Source organism: Talpa occidentalis, unplaced genomic scaffold, assembly GCF_014898055.3.
Source record: "Talpa occidentalis isolate TD23 unplaced genomic scaffold, MPIMG_talOcc4v2.1 talOcc4.6, whole genome shotgun sequence".
In the NCBI taxonomy this organism is placed as follows: Eukaryota; Metazoa; Chordata; class Mammalia; order Eulipotyphla; family Talpidae; genus Talpa; species Talpa occidentalis.
The window spans coordinates 107,146,794-107,162,468 of record NW_023604972.1 but is presented as its reverse complement, the minus strand read 5'-3'; the positions used below and the strand labels follow the sequence as shown (position 1 = coordinate 107,162,468).

General features: G+C 40.6%; 1 protein-coding gene across 3 annotated transcripts in view; it reads right to left on the bottom strand.

Moving 5' to 3' along the window:
• Window positions 1-9,607, bottom strand: part of ERAP2 (endoplasmic reticulum aminopeptidase 2) — a 43,759-nt gene extending 34,152 nt beyond the window's left edge. For 2 of the 3 annotated variants that reach the window (XM_037530052.2, XM_037530054.2), the window contains exons 1-3: window positions 9,149-9,389; window positions 6,462-7,145; window positions 2,674-2,812 (exon numbers count right to left, since the gene is read on the bottom strand). In XM_037530052.2, coding sequence (XP_037385949.1) covers window positions 2,674-2,812; window positions 6,462-7,018 — 696 coding nt within the window. In that variant the 5' untranslated portion in view covers window positions 7,019-7,145; window positions 9,149-9,389. Of the gene's footprint in view, window positions 1-2,673; window positions 2,813-6,461; window positions 7,146-9,148; window positions 9,390-9,585 lie in introns of those variants that run through there. The other variant, XM_037530053.2, reaches the window with a different exon arrangement.
• Between the last annotated feature and the right edge of the window lie 6,068 nt (window positions 9,608-15,675).

Sequence of the window (15,675 nt, the reverse complement as noted above, 5' to 3'; positions counted from 1 at the left end):
TGGTTCTTCCTATGGGTGGTCTCCACCATGGTACAATAGTCTTACTATTAAATATATATATATATATATATATATATATCAATTATTCTGAACATATCACTTTCTTCAAATTGGTAACAACTCTTAGACTACATCATTCCCCCTGCATTGCCACCCCTCTCCCCACCCCCACCCCCCCCACATTTCAGGTGTGTATGACAGTGCTAACCAAGCTTATTGTGACAGTGCTATGCAAGCTTATTGAGTGTGTTTTGTATTTGAAAAAGATTAGTTTGCTTTGAGGGAAAACAGCTTGAAGCATGACCATAAACTGCCAAGTGGCACATTTTTGTGCTATTAGATTCTATAGAATTAAATTAAAATCAAATTTAAATTTGACAGATTTTAATTCTATAGAATTCTATTTAAAGAAAACAGTTCCTAAGTTCTGATAAAGCAGAAGATACTGACTGAATACTCTAATAAAGATAAGGAGTATATAGAGGGCTGTAATTTTTATGCCTGCTTAGCAAATTAATTTTACCAACTGCAAAATCCTTTTTTTTAGGAGTCTGATTCAATCAGAGTTACATGGGCACATATTCCAGCAGAGGAGAGTGCTTGTGGTGAATGCTGAGGAAAGAGCATTGTGATTTTCTTCTGACCAAACTCAGCAACAAAACCACTTAGTTAAGTGTGTGGAGGGTGACAGGAGGAGGAAGACTTGGACTATGCGGACACAACAATCTATGACACTAGACAACTGGTGGTGGAGATGGCTAGGAGACAGATGGAAATTCCCTCTAATTCCCTCCCCCCATAAAGATGGACACTGCATTTTGTATAGGGATCTGGAGTGATCCATGTGGATTAACACTGCCTTAAATGGAAACGTATGGGGTATTAGTATACATTCTTTCAGAATGGTGATGTAAGCTCCAAGTATAAAACATTTGTTGCAAGACAAAGATTTAGCTGTTTTCTCAAGGCTGGCAGGACTGTGCTTGCATCACAAGTGTCACCCCAGCAGGTGTGAGTTCCCTTAAGGAATGAAGGGAGCAAAAACATGCCCAGAAGATAGGCTGCCTTTACCAGTGCTTGGGTGGCTACTGCACTGCCCTTAAATGTTGCATTCTTAACTAGACATTGAGAACTGAGTGTGTGTTGCTTCCTCCCATGAGTCCATAACCCATCTGATGTGCTATGATTATTATCCAGGGAGTATGATTACATATTTACTCCAGTGCTGCCTTTTTGGCTAACCATGAAAGCCTGGGTAGGGTATGTCAATGAGAAGCAGAAAGTTAACCCAGTATTTGCTGGGGAAAAAGTATGATCCAGATAACTGGTCAACAAGGCAATGCAAAGATTCAGGGATTGTATAAAATATTTCTGAAGTATTCACTTGCTTTTCCCTAAATATAAAAAGTGTTTGGAGGTTTCTGAAATTAGAAATTTTCAATTCTAATACAAAAATGAAATGGTAACTTGTGTTTGCATCACAGTTTAATTAAAAATCTTTACCAATGAAATTTTCACATTACCCTCCAAGATTATCATATGAAAAATTATATTAATAAAAAGCTGCAAGGAAAGAAACTAAATTGCCTTTAAATTCACATTTAGTTAGGAAAAAAAAAAGACCTGGAGTTAAGTCAGGAGATCATTTTACCTGAAAACGAGAGGGCTAATAAAATTGCTGTCTGTACAATCACGGAAAAACTGGGGTATGCGTCACAGGGACTCTTGTTCCTTTTTCCCTTGATCTGCTCTGCCTATATTTCAAAGCAAATACCTTTCCCAGCATTAAACAAACATCTGGGGAAATTCAGTGTCTAGCATTTCAGCTCAATTCTCCCTTTCCTCCATGGAGGGGTCACTGCTAAGGCAATGAGGACAATAGGATAGGGCCACCTGCTGGCTTATGAAGACTCAGGAGAGCCTCTATTTTTGTCCTACTTTCCAAGCAGCTATGGGGGAAATATTTTACATTGTGCTCAACAGCACAAATAGCAAGTGCATCATTAGTGAATATCAAATAAAGCTCAGGTTCTGCCACGTCTTTGAGGGTTTCTGCATTTTTGAGTTACAAATACGAACCAAGTGTTTCAAAGGTCTCTTTCAACTAAAAAATGTATAACCACAATAAATAATTTTTATAAATAAATTTAAGAAGCACCTGTGGAACTTAAAAGAAGGATTTCTAAATTTCATTGTAGAGTCCTGATCAAAATTTCCCAGAGTGTGCACCAGACTGGACCCTCAAGGAACTTTCCATTTCATTCCCTGAGTTGGCAGCAGTGGCAGCACCTGGGAGCTTGTTAGAAAGGCAGGATTGTTAGCTCACCCCAAGAACTACTGAATCAGAATGTGAATTTTAACAAGATCCTGGCTTGATTCATTGTGAGTATTATAGTTTGAGAAGTGTTGCTCTAGGTGATTCTGAATTTCATTGCTGGCCAAGTAACCCTGACTTAAAAGAACACTGTTTCCATAAAAACAGACAAAAATATAAGTCACATTCTTGTATAACAAAACCTCATGTTAAAATATAGATGGATGGGGATTATTATATATTATATAGATGGATAAAACAAATTAATGGCTTACATCCTGAAAACAGAAGAAATATTAAAAAATACCATGACAAAGACCAAAGCTCAACTTAAAGGTGATTCCCCAATTTAGCAATACCTTTGGCATGTTGGATAGTGCAATGTGTCTGCTCTCTCTTCTTATCTTGATTGAAAAGTTGGCTTTGAACAATGGTTCATCAAAGCAAGGGAAAGCCATTCGTGCTTCGGTTGGCTCAAAATCTGTTACTGCAATTGTTCTGTAAAAAAAAAATGCAACCCCACCCCAATCCCTGGTCAGAATATACAAGCGAAAATAAAACAAAACCAAAAAATGAACTTGTGCCTTTGGAATATTACTTGTAGGTAATATATTTTATTGCTCAAACTATAATCCTAGAGAACCCAGACTCTCTATGGAAGTATGAAGGGAAAATTGTATTTCATAGTTGCCAAACATTAATAACTTAGAGGGCAACTCTCTTTTGATTCTCTGCAGACAAAGATGTTGAGGCTCAGGGAACTTGGTTATCTTACTAGTAACCTTAGCCAGTAAATTACTAAGATAAGCATGCCCAGTCCCTTTGACCTCAAAATTGATCATGAATTATCAGTCAGTGCCATCTCTAAACCAGAGGGTCTCAACCAGACATTCAAAAATTACACATATGAGTGATGTCTTAAGTTGTGCCCCCAGGGAGCAGACACTGATTGATTTAGAACATGTTGCCAAGAGAAATCAGTAAGGGAGTAAGGGAAGAAGAGCAGGGAAAAAGAAGAAGTCAGACCAGGTGTCTACTTCACCTTGATCCTTGAAGTTCTGGACTGGAAATGACACCTTTAAGGTTCTCCCTACTGGAGGAGGCAGGGCTTCACTCTTGACTCTTACCCTGGTACCATTCTCAGCCCCTGGTTTTTGTGGGGGACCAAACACTAATAGCTCTCTCTTCTCTTCAAGGCAGCTCCAGGCTTTAAAATATGCAGGTAGATAGGTACTCTGGCAAATCTCTATACTTCATCACTTTGATAATGCACAAAAATGTAAAATTACTCATTTATTCTCTGGACTTAAAACTTCAATTAAGAAGTAAATCTGGAGAGCAGATTTTGCTTGGAGAAGAAGGGAAAAATAGAAAGGCTGAAGGTCAGAAAAAGGATGAGAAGGGTCAAAAGGGAAAAAGAACTATCAAGAAATTTTTGCTCAGTTTTACTTTCTTTCTATAATAGAGACTGGAGAAAAGAGACTAAAGAGTTAAATGATTTGCTTGGGACTTTTGGGGGGTTTATTTGGACCTGGTAGCAGGTAGTACAAATGTAAAGGAATTCCAAGGGTATGGAATAACTTTTACGACTTTAAAATTTTGATTATAGTAAGTATACTTTGGAAAAACCAAACATTTTTAAGATTTTCTTTGCTACTTACACAAGTAATTTTAGCTCTGCACACAAAACAATGACCTGCTTCTCAAAGAACTATTATTAACTGAATTATGTTTGTATTTTAGATTAAGGTAGTGTGTGCATGTATATGTGTGCGTGTATATATATATATATATATATATAGTGTGTGTATATGTATATAATGTATGTGTATGTGAGAGAGATTCACAAGATTCACTTGACATTGTCCTGTGAATCATCCTACATGCTAGACTTACCAGGTGCCTGGGTATGAAGAGAGCCGACTAATCTTAAGAGTGAAAAATGGCCTGTGGCTAATTTGGGAAGCACTCTGGAAAGACTTCCAGCTCTTATTCCAAAAAAAATCTCCCCCTGTAGTTTCTCATGTCTCCCAAAATGCTATTCTAAAGATTATTTCCTTGGGAAGGAGACTTTATCACTTGAAAAAATGCAAGAAGTCACCACTGGTTACAAGGTGACTTAGCGAAGGTCTTAATAAGTTTCCTATCCAATCTGTGCTGACCCTGAGAACTGAGGCTGCAGAGAGCAAGAACATCCCCAAAGGGAGGGTAATGAATGAACTCGGCAAGGGACTGTCCAAAGTAGACTGCCAAGGGCTGTAGGGTGGGCCTGTGACCCCCCAATGGGCAGTAAGTATCTAAGGTGGGAGGAGAATAGTAGCATGCAGCGGACACTGCTAAAGTTGCCTACCAATATCCGTTCCCCTTTCTCAGATCTCACAGAATCTGGACAGGCATCTGTCCACATGGAAGAATCACTGCTTCAGACTCTCTTACAATGTAGTGTAGCCTATCTTTCTGGCCTAGTTGAACTTACTGGGTAGGGAAACTTAGTCAAAGGAGGTAGACTCAGCTGGAATATATCTTTTTGCCTTTTCTTTGTGGCATTCCCTCTTATTCCTGTGAGGGATGTAAACCGAGTGCTGAGAGAGGCAGAAATCATCATGTATTAAGAAGAAAGCTATATATATGCCAAGGGTGTTGAGCAGAAAGATGAAGCCTGGGATCTGCTAATGCTAAGGAGCATTGTAACAAACCTGAGTTGTCCTACTTCTGAATTTCTTGATGCATAAGAAAAATAGCCCCCTACACGGTTAAACTATTATATTTGGGTTCTTTTAACTGACACTTGAAAACACCTGATAAAAGGTGGGAAAGCCCTGAAGTCAGACACCTCTTCTCTTATAGAATAGACCCTTAATGAGAACGCATGCTTGATTCCTCTCCTTCTCTCTCCTCACATTACCAATATGTAAGCAAATTCTGTCTGTTTCATGCTCCAGAACACATGCCAATTTCAATCACTTCACTCCATAAGCATTGCATTAACCCGGCCCAAGCCATGATCATTGCTTGCCTGAATTACTGAGATGGACTCCTAAATGGATACTTTCTTCTATTTTTCCTTTTTTTTTTTTTTTTTTTTTTTGTGGGACCCTCGCTGGCGGGGAAGGAACTGGAGCTGCAGAGGCTGCGGGCAGCCTCGCAGCCCAGCACTCAACCGCTGCACCATCAGGGGAGGCCCTATTTTTCCTTTTAATAAAGCACCCTCAGTAGACACTAGATTTTTATACACCACCAGAGTAAAGACCTAAATTCTTTACAAGCGGCCCTAAGTTATTGCATGATCTGACCCTTTTCTACTCTATTTCTTTTCCTTGTCACTCTCCTCAAGCCACGCCAGCCTTCTTTCTATTCTCAATCAATCACACCTTCCAACCTTTGCATTTTGTTGCTCCCTTTTCTGGAGACACTTTTCTAAAGATGTCATCATGATTGTCTCCTTTAAAATAAAATTTAGGTAGGTCTTAGTTTAAATGTGCCTCCTTGGAAAGGACTTCCTTTGACCATTCAGCCAAATGAGTACCAATCCCCTGCTGTACTTATTCTTGAGCTCAACACCTTGTTTTATTTCCTTCACAGCATTTATTGCTTACCTTGTCCATTTAACTTATTTTCCCACTATATCTTACCACTGTACCTTCAGTGCTCAGAACAGCGCCTGCCACACAACATGTGCTCAATAAACTTGAACTGGCTGGAGAGAGCACTGTTTTCAATTCTTCATACAGACTTGTTCCTGCTTTCTGAATCAAAGGTATGCCATTTCAAAGCACGTTTTCATTTCCTCTCAGCCCAGATCTCACTTACATTTCCTTCTGGTCCCAGATCAGACTTACCTCCACTGAGATGCCTTCCCCATTTCAACTCTTTCTTCACAGACCTTCTTTTCCAGCACAAAAATGTATGTCTTTTCTCAGACAATTATTGGTTTCTCCTCCTAGTTATTTACACTTTGGCTGTTTATGCCTTTGCATCCTACCTCCCCAACTTTACTGTGGTTTCCTTAAGGGATGGTAGAGCTTCTCTTTCAAGGTTCTAGAGTTTATTGCATTTTTGTAAGTGACCACTGAAGCCTGCTCCTAGCAGAGATGTAACCCAGAAAGAAAGTATTACAAGAGTCTAAACAGCTGGAGCAATATCTTACCTTGTTTCACCACCAAGAGTTCTATAGGTGCTTTTATAAAACCCTTCAAAGCCTTCAGCTAACTTGGCCTGGAAGTCAATAGTCACAAAATATCTCATATCAGCCATAAGTTTCTCTGGAACCAGCAGTGCAATCTGTTGATGAGCAGGGTAACTCAAAACATCTAGTGGTTTTCCTGGTTTCCTGTATCTCACATCTTCCTCTGAATGAAGGGTGGCCTTTGTGATTTCAAGATCTTTGCTGTGCAAGATGATAAATTGAGTGATGTCTCTGACCAACACTTCAATCTGCTCAGAGGCAACAAAGTCCAGGGTGGTGAGGTTTGGGTGGACATAAAGCTCATAGTGTAGGGGAAAGACCACTCTTGGGAGCCTTAGCTCATGCCAAGGAAATTGTTCTCCATTGGTGGATACATGGAAAGGCCCAGGGTTCGTACTGGGCTGATCATTAGGCAACATCGAGAGCTGAGAACAAAGGCATATTTGGGGCAAGATGATTGTTGAGTAGTAAAATCTGATGTAAACATTAAATATTAGTTTTCTGTGTGAATTAACCATTGCAGGAAAATGGAATGCTAAATGTCTTCTGTAGAACACAAGTTAACATCCAGGCTTAATCTTGTCCATCACACTCTATTAGCTCCAGTTAAGTCACAAAGGATAAGTTTCAGTCAATGGATTAAACCTGGAAGGAAAAAAAAAATATTCTAGCATGAAGAAAAATATTCCAATTCATAAATAAAAATGTTAAAAATAAAAGGATACATGTAAATTAAGAAAACCTGCCCTCTGTCAGAATCAGACCCAATGTTCACATAAGAAATGAGAAAGTTGGGCCTCCCTGGTGGTGCAGCGGATGAGCACTGGGTTGCAAAGCCGCCTGCAGCCTCTACAGTGCCAGTTCGATCCCCGACCTCAGGGCGAGGGTCCCACATGGCGCGCAGACCTCTCCTGCCGCCCGCTGCGCCCCTCAGCAGTGTATTTCGGTCCTTCTGCCTGTTCTGCTCCCTGCTCTGGCTCTGGTGAATTCTCTCACCCTTCCGCGCTTCTAACTGTACCCAGTGCTTATATAAATAAATAAATAAATCTTTAAAAAAAAAGTGAAAGTGAGCTACCATCTGATTGCTATGAATAAAAATCCTTTAAAGCTCAAATAAAAGGACTCTGCCTTAAAATTGCATTGAAAGGATCCCCTCTGCATTGCTGTGCAATGAACAGAAGGCAGGTGAGTAAATTCAGTGTATGTGGGTTGTTTTCAACATTTGGCTACATCATGTTAAGAGCATGCCTGCACACCTAAAGGAAAACTGCACAGGTGTGTCTGTCTTGTTTTAAAGAGTCATAAAGAATTTTCTATACTATTTGGATGCAAGATATTATCACTTATAATTACATTGAATAATATTACCTGAATGGCCTTAATTTAATAAATAATATTACATCGAATAATATTATCTGAAGGGCCTTAATTTTATAACTGCTGGTCTAAAGGATGGTTGTCAAGTTAGGCATTTACTCTTGGTTTGCCTCCAATATATCAAAAGTCGTGGAAATAAAATTTGATTTTATAATATTCTAACTGAGAATATTTTTTAAATTGTTTTGGTCTTTTTCATCTTGGGCTACTTTTGAAAACACAATTAAATCAAATCGAACTCACTGTCTCTTAAGACAATTTTTTTTTATTACAAGGGTAAAGCTGCAAAACATGTAAAATTAGGCCAAACAATATAGTTAAGTTATATGATTCAACTCTGAATCTACTTACCTCTTTTCTGTTCCAACTAAAACTCATGCATGACTCTTTTTCTTTTTTAATCATTAACAGATTCTTCAGAATTAATTATACAATTACTTTAGTTTTTCAATATTAAACATTAATGCAGAGCAATAGATATTGTTAAAGGAATGAAGACAGTATTTAACTTTAGAACTAGCAAAGACTTTAAAGTCCAGGTAGTACAAATCTTTAGTTTCCAGAAAGAAGAAAGTTTGAATCAGAATCATGACTGAGGGCTTCCCTGGTGGCACAGGGGTTAAAGACAGGGCTGTCAGCCTCTGCAGCAGGAGTTAGATGCCCAGCCTGCCAGGGAGCAAACCATATGGCTAAGTGGACCTCTCCTGTCTCCATGGCTGCTCCCTTCAGCAGTGTATTTCAGTCAGTCTGCCTGTTCTGCTCCCCACTCTCTCTGGTGAATCCTCTCACCACCACCACCACCACCCACCCCGCACCTCTGGCTTACACCCCAGTTCTTGTATGTATAAATACATAAATATTTTTTTTAAGCAGTAAATTGCTACACAAACAGCTTTAAAAAAAAAAGGAATTGGGGCTAATTCAAAAACAGCTCTGTGAGCCATGATCTAGTGGAAGCTCTACTATACTGCACTGTACCTTCAATAGCACTGCAGTGAACAAAACACCCAGGGATTGAAGATATGAACATTGCAACAAACATTTGAGAAAGGCAAAAAGATCTCCAAAAAAAAAGTGAGTCAGTGAAGCAGAAAGAAATCAAGTCCCACCCTAAATTGCACACGATACAGTAGAACCATGTTCACCCCTGCCCCCCTCCTTCATCACAAGACCTCCTCAACATAACAGCTCAATACCTTCAGTTCACATCATTATTTTCACTGGGAAAGTCTGATTTTAAGACAAACCCAAGAGAAACATGTGCACGTTACCTTAGTCCACGCTGTTGCAGAGTGGGGGAAATTTATTTTTGCTTTCACTTTCTGTTCTGGTGAAGCTCAGAAGGTTGCATACTTCCTGATTATAGCACTAACTCATTCATCTTGCTCATTATCATAAAAGTATACACAGGACTTAAGACAAAAGTTTTCATCCAAAAAAAGCAAAAAACAAAACAAAACACCTAATAAGTAGTTTCAGAGGGTAGGATGCTAGGTACAGCTGAGGCATCTTAGTGGCTGCCTTTCCTGCTGACTTAACTCCCCACCTGCTTATCACCAAGTGTAAAGTCTGCAGAACCTTGTTAGTGTTTTTTAGTGCCAAGTTATTTTAAGAACAATCTTGAGTTCATGTGTCCTTATTGCCATGAAATCTGATCTTTCTGTTCATCCACTCCTGAAATGGCAACCCCAGGATATCCATGACCTACCTGTTGGCATCTGTGGCCTTGATCTGAGGTAATTATTCTAGACTTTTCCAGGGCTGCAACCTCTTGCATCTGGGGCATAAATAAACTGTGTCCCACCCTCCTCTTTATCTCTTTTTGTCTGTCAGTGTGAGCGGGGCCTCTTCTTCCTCATCAATCTAGGTTGTGAGACTTCCAAAAAGAGGAACCTCTCGCATCTCTCTCTGTACTCTTCCCCTCAGACAGTATGTTCAAGGGCAGAGCTATCGCTTCTCTCCTCACTTATCCCACATTTCTCTCCCCTGACCTCTCCTTGCAGCATTCTGCTGCTGCAATTTCAACAGCTGGATGGGTTACCTTTACCTGGAGGTGCTGCCAGCTATTCAAACAATGTTTTCTTTCCCCAGACACATGCTTCTGTTTTTACTTTCTTTCAAGCTTTCCTTCATTATCTATGATGGCATAAGGCAATTATTCTGATTCTAACCTCCTCTAGGTGATTACCAAGTTCTCTTGACTCTTTTTTTTTAATATTATTCTACCTAACTTTAAAAAAAAATCCCTACTCTCAGTGAGGTAGTCCAGGTCTCTTCTCTCCATACAATGGCCTTCAAATGAGCCTCTCTTTGTTCTCCAGGTCACCCCTGCAGTGGGTGATGATGTCAAGAAAGTCACCCTTTTCCCTACAGATCATGCCACCCCCCCCCTGCTCAAAACTCCTCCAAGGTATCCCACTATTTATGCAAAAAGGCAGGTCTCCATGTAGAGACCACAGCAGCAGCTGAGAGCCCTTGAGCCACATGAACAACCTTATCCTCTTTTTGGTTGTTTTGTTTAAACCGTAGTGTAGAGGGCAGAGCACCCACACAGAAATTATGCTTGGGTAAAAGACAATAAGCTTGGGTCTTCCTGTCTTACAGACCCTCTTCATATACCTGTATGAACTACTGCGTCCTGCTATGCATTCGATTTTGTAATCTGTGCTTTGCCAAATATTCAAGTATTAGCGTGACTTGGTCCTAGTTAATTCTCAAGCCTTATTTTTATCTTTTTTATCTTTTATCATTTTGACCTTAATGAACACTTTGATAAAATAGAGGGGGAGGGCCTCCCCAGTGGCGCAGCGGTTGAGCGCTGGGTTGTGAAGCTGCCTGCAGCCTCTGCAGCGCCGGTTCGATCCCCGGCTGCTCCCCGGCCACCAGAGGAGGGTCCCACATGACGCATAGACCTCTCCTGCCGCCCGCTGCTCCCGTCAGCAGTGTACTTCGGTCCTTCTGCCTGCTCTGCTCCCCGCTCTGGCTCTGGTGAATTCTCTCACCCTCCTGCGCTTCTGACTGTACCCAGTGCTTGTATAAATAAAAAATAAATAAATCTTTAAAAATAAATAAATAAATAAATAAATAAATAAATAAATAAATAAAATAGAGGGGGAGAAATCAAGGAGAACTGGAAGACCAAGGCTGCATGGAATTTCATGTAGTAAAGAGGGGCACTGTGTGTGGGGGGGTGGGGTGACTGGAAACAGGTAAGTGGGAGAAAGTGGATGAAAAGGAGGAGGAAGCACAGGAAAATTCTTGGAAATCAAATTCTGCAGCAGGGAAGGGAAGGGATGAAGGAAGTAAAGGAAACGGGTTAGTACTGTGCCACCCATGTTACAGGGCCCAGCACACACACACGTGTGTGTGTGTGTGTGTATGTGTGCTCTCAGTACTCACAAGTGATGATGAAGAGTGAGGAAACAGTGCAATCATGTTGAGCTACAGAATCCTAGAAGAGAAAGTTGAATGGTGTCCTGGTGACTGATCAGTGTATTATTTAAACTCTGTCTCACCCAAAGTGGCTTTTAATGCTTTTGCTTCCTGATGAGAGAATAGGCTTTGGGGTGTTTGTTGCTTAGGAAATCCATATGGTTCAATCTTTTACTTCATCACACACTTCTGAACTTTCTGTTGCTGAGACAGCCTCTCTTTATTAACTCCATCTAAAATATTAGCTCTCTTTGTGGAATCCAGCCCTGCTACCAGCTTCTACCCTGTGACTATACTCTTAGCCTGTTGTATTTTCCTTCTTATCAATTCTTGATACTGTTCTGTGTCTCTATTTGCATATTTGCTTGATTTGTTTCCCCACTGGAACATAAGCTCCTTGTAGGCAGGGAGTTTGTCTTCTTTGCTTGCCATTGTGTGCCCAGAGCCCAGAGCAGAGGCTAGCACATAAGAGACCCTCAGTAAATACAGAATGGTTGAATGCATTTTCAATATTTGTTGGGGTTTTCTGCTTTTTGGATTCCCCTCATTTATTCTATTTCAGGCAAATTAAGGTACTTTCCATTTTTAGATGAGTTCAGTATCTCTTCATCTTCAATGGTTCTGTGCAATACAAGTGCACAGAATATATTGCAACACATCTTTGTCAGTGCCACTGGTATCAACTGACCCAGCACAGGCAATCACTTTTCCAGTACCTAACTTTAGGTACCTGTTGAGATAGTTCTCTTGGCCCTTAACTTATGCTAACATGTTTGTGCTCCAAATTCATTCTTAAATTATTAACTCCTTAAGGCAACGGGCAAACACTATGCCTCTACCTCTTCCCAGCACTTCTCAGAGTTGTACAGCATATAGGCCCTCAAAACACAGGTGAGAAAGAAGGAATTTTCTAGAGGTGAAAAGTACTCATTTGTCAAAACTTGTTAACATTTTTACTAATGGAAATCTTTCCCAAATATTTTACAAATAGTTCTATCCCCTTAGGGTATTCTCAACAGATTTAAATCTTAATGACTCAAGTTATTATTATTATTATTATTATTATTATTATTATTATTATTACTGGACCTGGAATCACGAGAACTGGACCTGAGTTATCTTCTTAAAATAAGTCACTTCCTCATTTCCAAATTAGAGTCATTAATACTTCCTTAATTATTTCAGAGTATTATTGTCAATCTCAGAATCAACTTGATAGAAAATGTGAAAAACAGTTTGTAAGCATTGTTCAAAGTTGTTTACATGCCTCAGTACCTTCATAATAACAATGGGTGATTATGCTATTTTCTCATAAAGCGCTGCCGTGAGGCAAGTGAGCTGTAATAAATAACCCCATGTTGCCCATGTTGAATTTGTGGGTACTACACCAAATTTATTCCAGCTCTTACATTATCATCAATTTTTTAAATTTACTTTCTGTTGTTATCTTCAGCTACCCCAATCTTCACCCAGCTTCCACCTTTAAGATTATTCCTTCTAATATGCTGCAAGATGAGAAATTAGCAAACAAAGCTAGTTGAACATTATGTAAGGCACTCAGATGCCTGAAAAATGATTTCCAAATGCTGCCTGTGTTACAGGTGGTGAGAGTCCAGGAAGAATTAAATGACAGATGGCCTGCTGACAAATGAGACATTACTGAATCCAGTCTCCCTTTTTGCTACCAGGGCTGCCGAATTTCCTCCTATTAAAAGAGGAGCCTTTATTAGTGTTCAACGCCATCCTCTGAATACCCAGCCAACTTACAGTTTTAGTAACTACTTCCTCATCTATTCCTTCCATTTCTTTTCAAAGGCTCGCGAAAAATCCTTTGAAAGCACTTCACAGAATGATTGCTACACTACTGTTCATTTTCCAGGAAAATACAGACTCTGTAATATGGTTTAAATTCTTTCAATTAAAAAATAAAAATTTTAAACAGGGCCTAAGTAAAATATAGGAGGTGTTGGTGGAGGGCAAGGAAAAATTTCAGATGGTAAAGGCAGTCTGTAGCTTCTTTTAAACTCATTCGGTAGAAAATTAAAACAGCATAAAGCAGAACTTCAAATCAGTTTAAAAAATTGGTATCTTTAGTATGCCTTCCACAACATTTACTAAAAAAGAAAAACAGAAGACCATAATGATAAAACTCTTACACTATTAAGGTGGAGAAGACTGCTAAGCAATTATTAGACAACTGAAATTGTACCACATTTAAATTTTTTATTTAATAACCAATTGAAAATGTCTGATGCTTCTGTCATTTTCCCATTAAAGATTGCCCAAATAACTAATGGCACATTTCAAACAAGAAACATGGTTACAAAATAAACCAGAATGATTCTGACTTTGTCAATTATTTTGAAAGTAATTGATAAAACCAACTTATTGAAGAAAATCTGTATTGTTTGACTCCCTACCACTTAAAGAATTAGCTCAAATATCTATAAGAACTTCCATGTCTGATTAAGATAGTGTAAGGACTCGGATTTATCCTCTAGCTTGACACAATTAAAAAAAATGGACAGAAGATAGTTTGCAAGGCAACTGAAGGGAGGGATTATGGAAGAGCAGGAAATAGAAGTTCAATGCGGAGGCTGTTCCAGTTTATTGCTGTAGGGTAAGGTAAATGATTGTCAGGCTTTTCTGCCCCCCATTAGGATTGATGGTGGATCTGCGGTCCTGAATGCATGCCTAAGGACCGGCACCTGGAGTAGGGTTTGGGCATATGTAGGTGGGTACACCTGGGCTGAGACTGTGATTATAAGGGTGGCATCACGGGGGTGCCAGCAGGGCCAAAGAGACCAGAAGACCAGAACAAGCGAGAGAACAAGCCCACAAGAGGAGAGAACACCGGAGAGCCCAGAAAGAGCGAAGACTCCCTGGGGGCTGGGAGGCCTGCCAGCCTCCCCGGGGCCCGCCCCCGGCACCCTCCCTCCACCTTCCTCCCCTGCCTGCCCAGTACCTGGTAAACTCAATAAAAGCCTGAAAAAGCTACCAAGGGCTCCAGGACTCTCTCCCTTTACCCCATCTGCTCGAATCATAGAGATCCTGCCCTGTGCCCTTCTTGCTGCTACAATTGCCTTGAGAGAGACCTGCTATGCAGGAAGGGGGTGCTGAGGCTTTCTGTCCCGCCTCCCTTTGAGAGTCCAGGGAACAAGGAAATTAGAGTTCACAGAATTAATACCTGAGGGGACAGAGCTGTAGAGAGAGGGCGAGGGGAGGGGGGGGGAGAAAGAGCGTAGAGAAAGACAAAAAAAGAAAGGGAGAGGAAGAAGGAGAAGGAAGGGTGAGTAAAGAGGGAGCAGGAGAGTGAGAGAAAGCTTTGGAAGAACCCACTTATCACTGATCAAGCACGTGCAGATGTAGAAAAAGCCTGAGCAAAGAATGAGGCATGTGATGTCCACCAGGAGCAGAAATAGTAGTTTCCTCTACCAGTTAGACTGGAAATCTCAAGATAAATGGGCAAACAGGTAAAGTACCCAGAGAGCTTTTGTCTCAATAGTGAGGAGCAATTAGCCCTAAATTACTATCTTAGTCTTGCCTGACAAATCTTATTTTTTTTATTTAAAAAATTTTTAAAGTTATTTTTGCATAAAAGAACTGGGGTATAGGCCAGAGGTGCAGGGGTAAGGGGATTCACCAGAGACAGAGGGGGGAGCAGAACAGGTGGATTGACTGAAATACACTGCTGAGTGGAGCAGCGGGAGAGACAGGAGAGGTCTGCTGTGCCATGTGGGTAGCTCTCTGGCTGGATTGAACTCACGCTGTAGCGGTGACAGTAGGTGACAACCCCTAGGCCACCAGGGAGGCCCACTGCCTAACAAATCTTAAAAGCAAGATCCAGAAGGAGCAAACTGATACCAAGTATCTGTAACTGTCCCAGCACAAAACATAGCATAGGGTGAGATGCTCAGGTTTTTACACCCTGGCCTCTATGGCTGTCACCTGTGACCTTGAATGCAGGAGGCATTTGGGAGTAAGGGCTCAGCTTACACATGCTTAATGGTGGACACCTGGAGTATGGTGTGGGCATACGTAAGTGGGCACACCTGAGCCAGGAGACTGAGGCTACAAAGTCAGTGGAAAAATTACAGCAGAACTTTTACGAGAGGACAAGTGACTGCAGAGAGGAAGGACCACAAAAGAATGCCAGAGAGAGCCCCAAAAGTAAAGATTCACTGGGGGCTACAAGGCCTGCCAGTATCTGGCTCCCCAGCCCCTCTGACTGCTCTATACCTGGTTGCTTCACAACACATAGCATTTAAGATATCCATCAGCCAGTTTGGTAAACAGGTAAGTGGTGATTTTTTTTATAAGTTAGAGTTTTTACTAAATGCCCAAAGGAAGGACGAATTCCATGGAT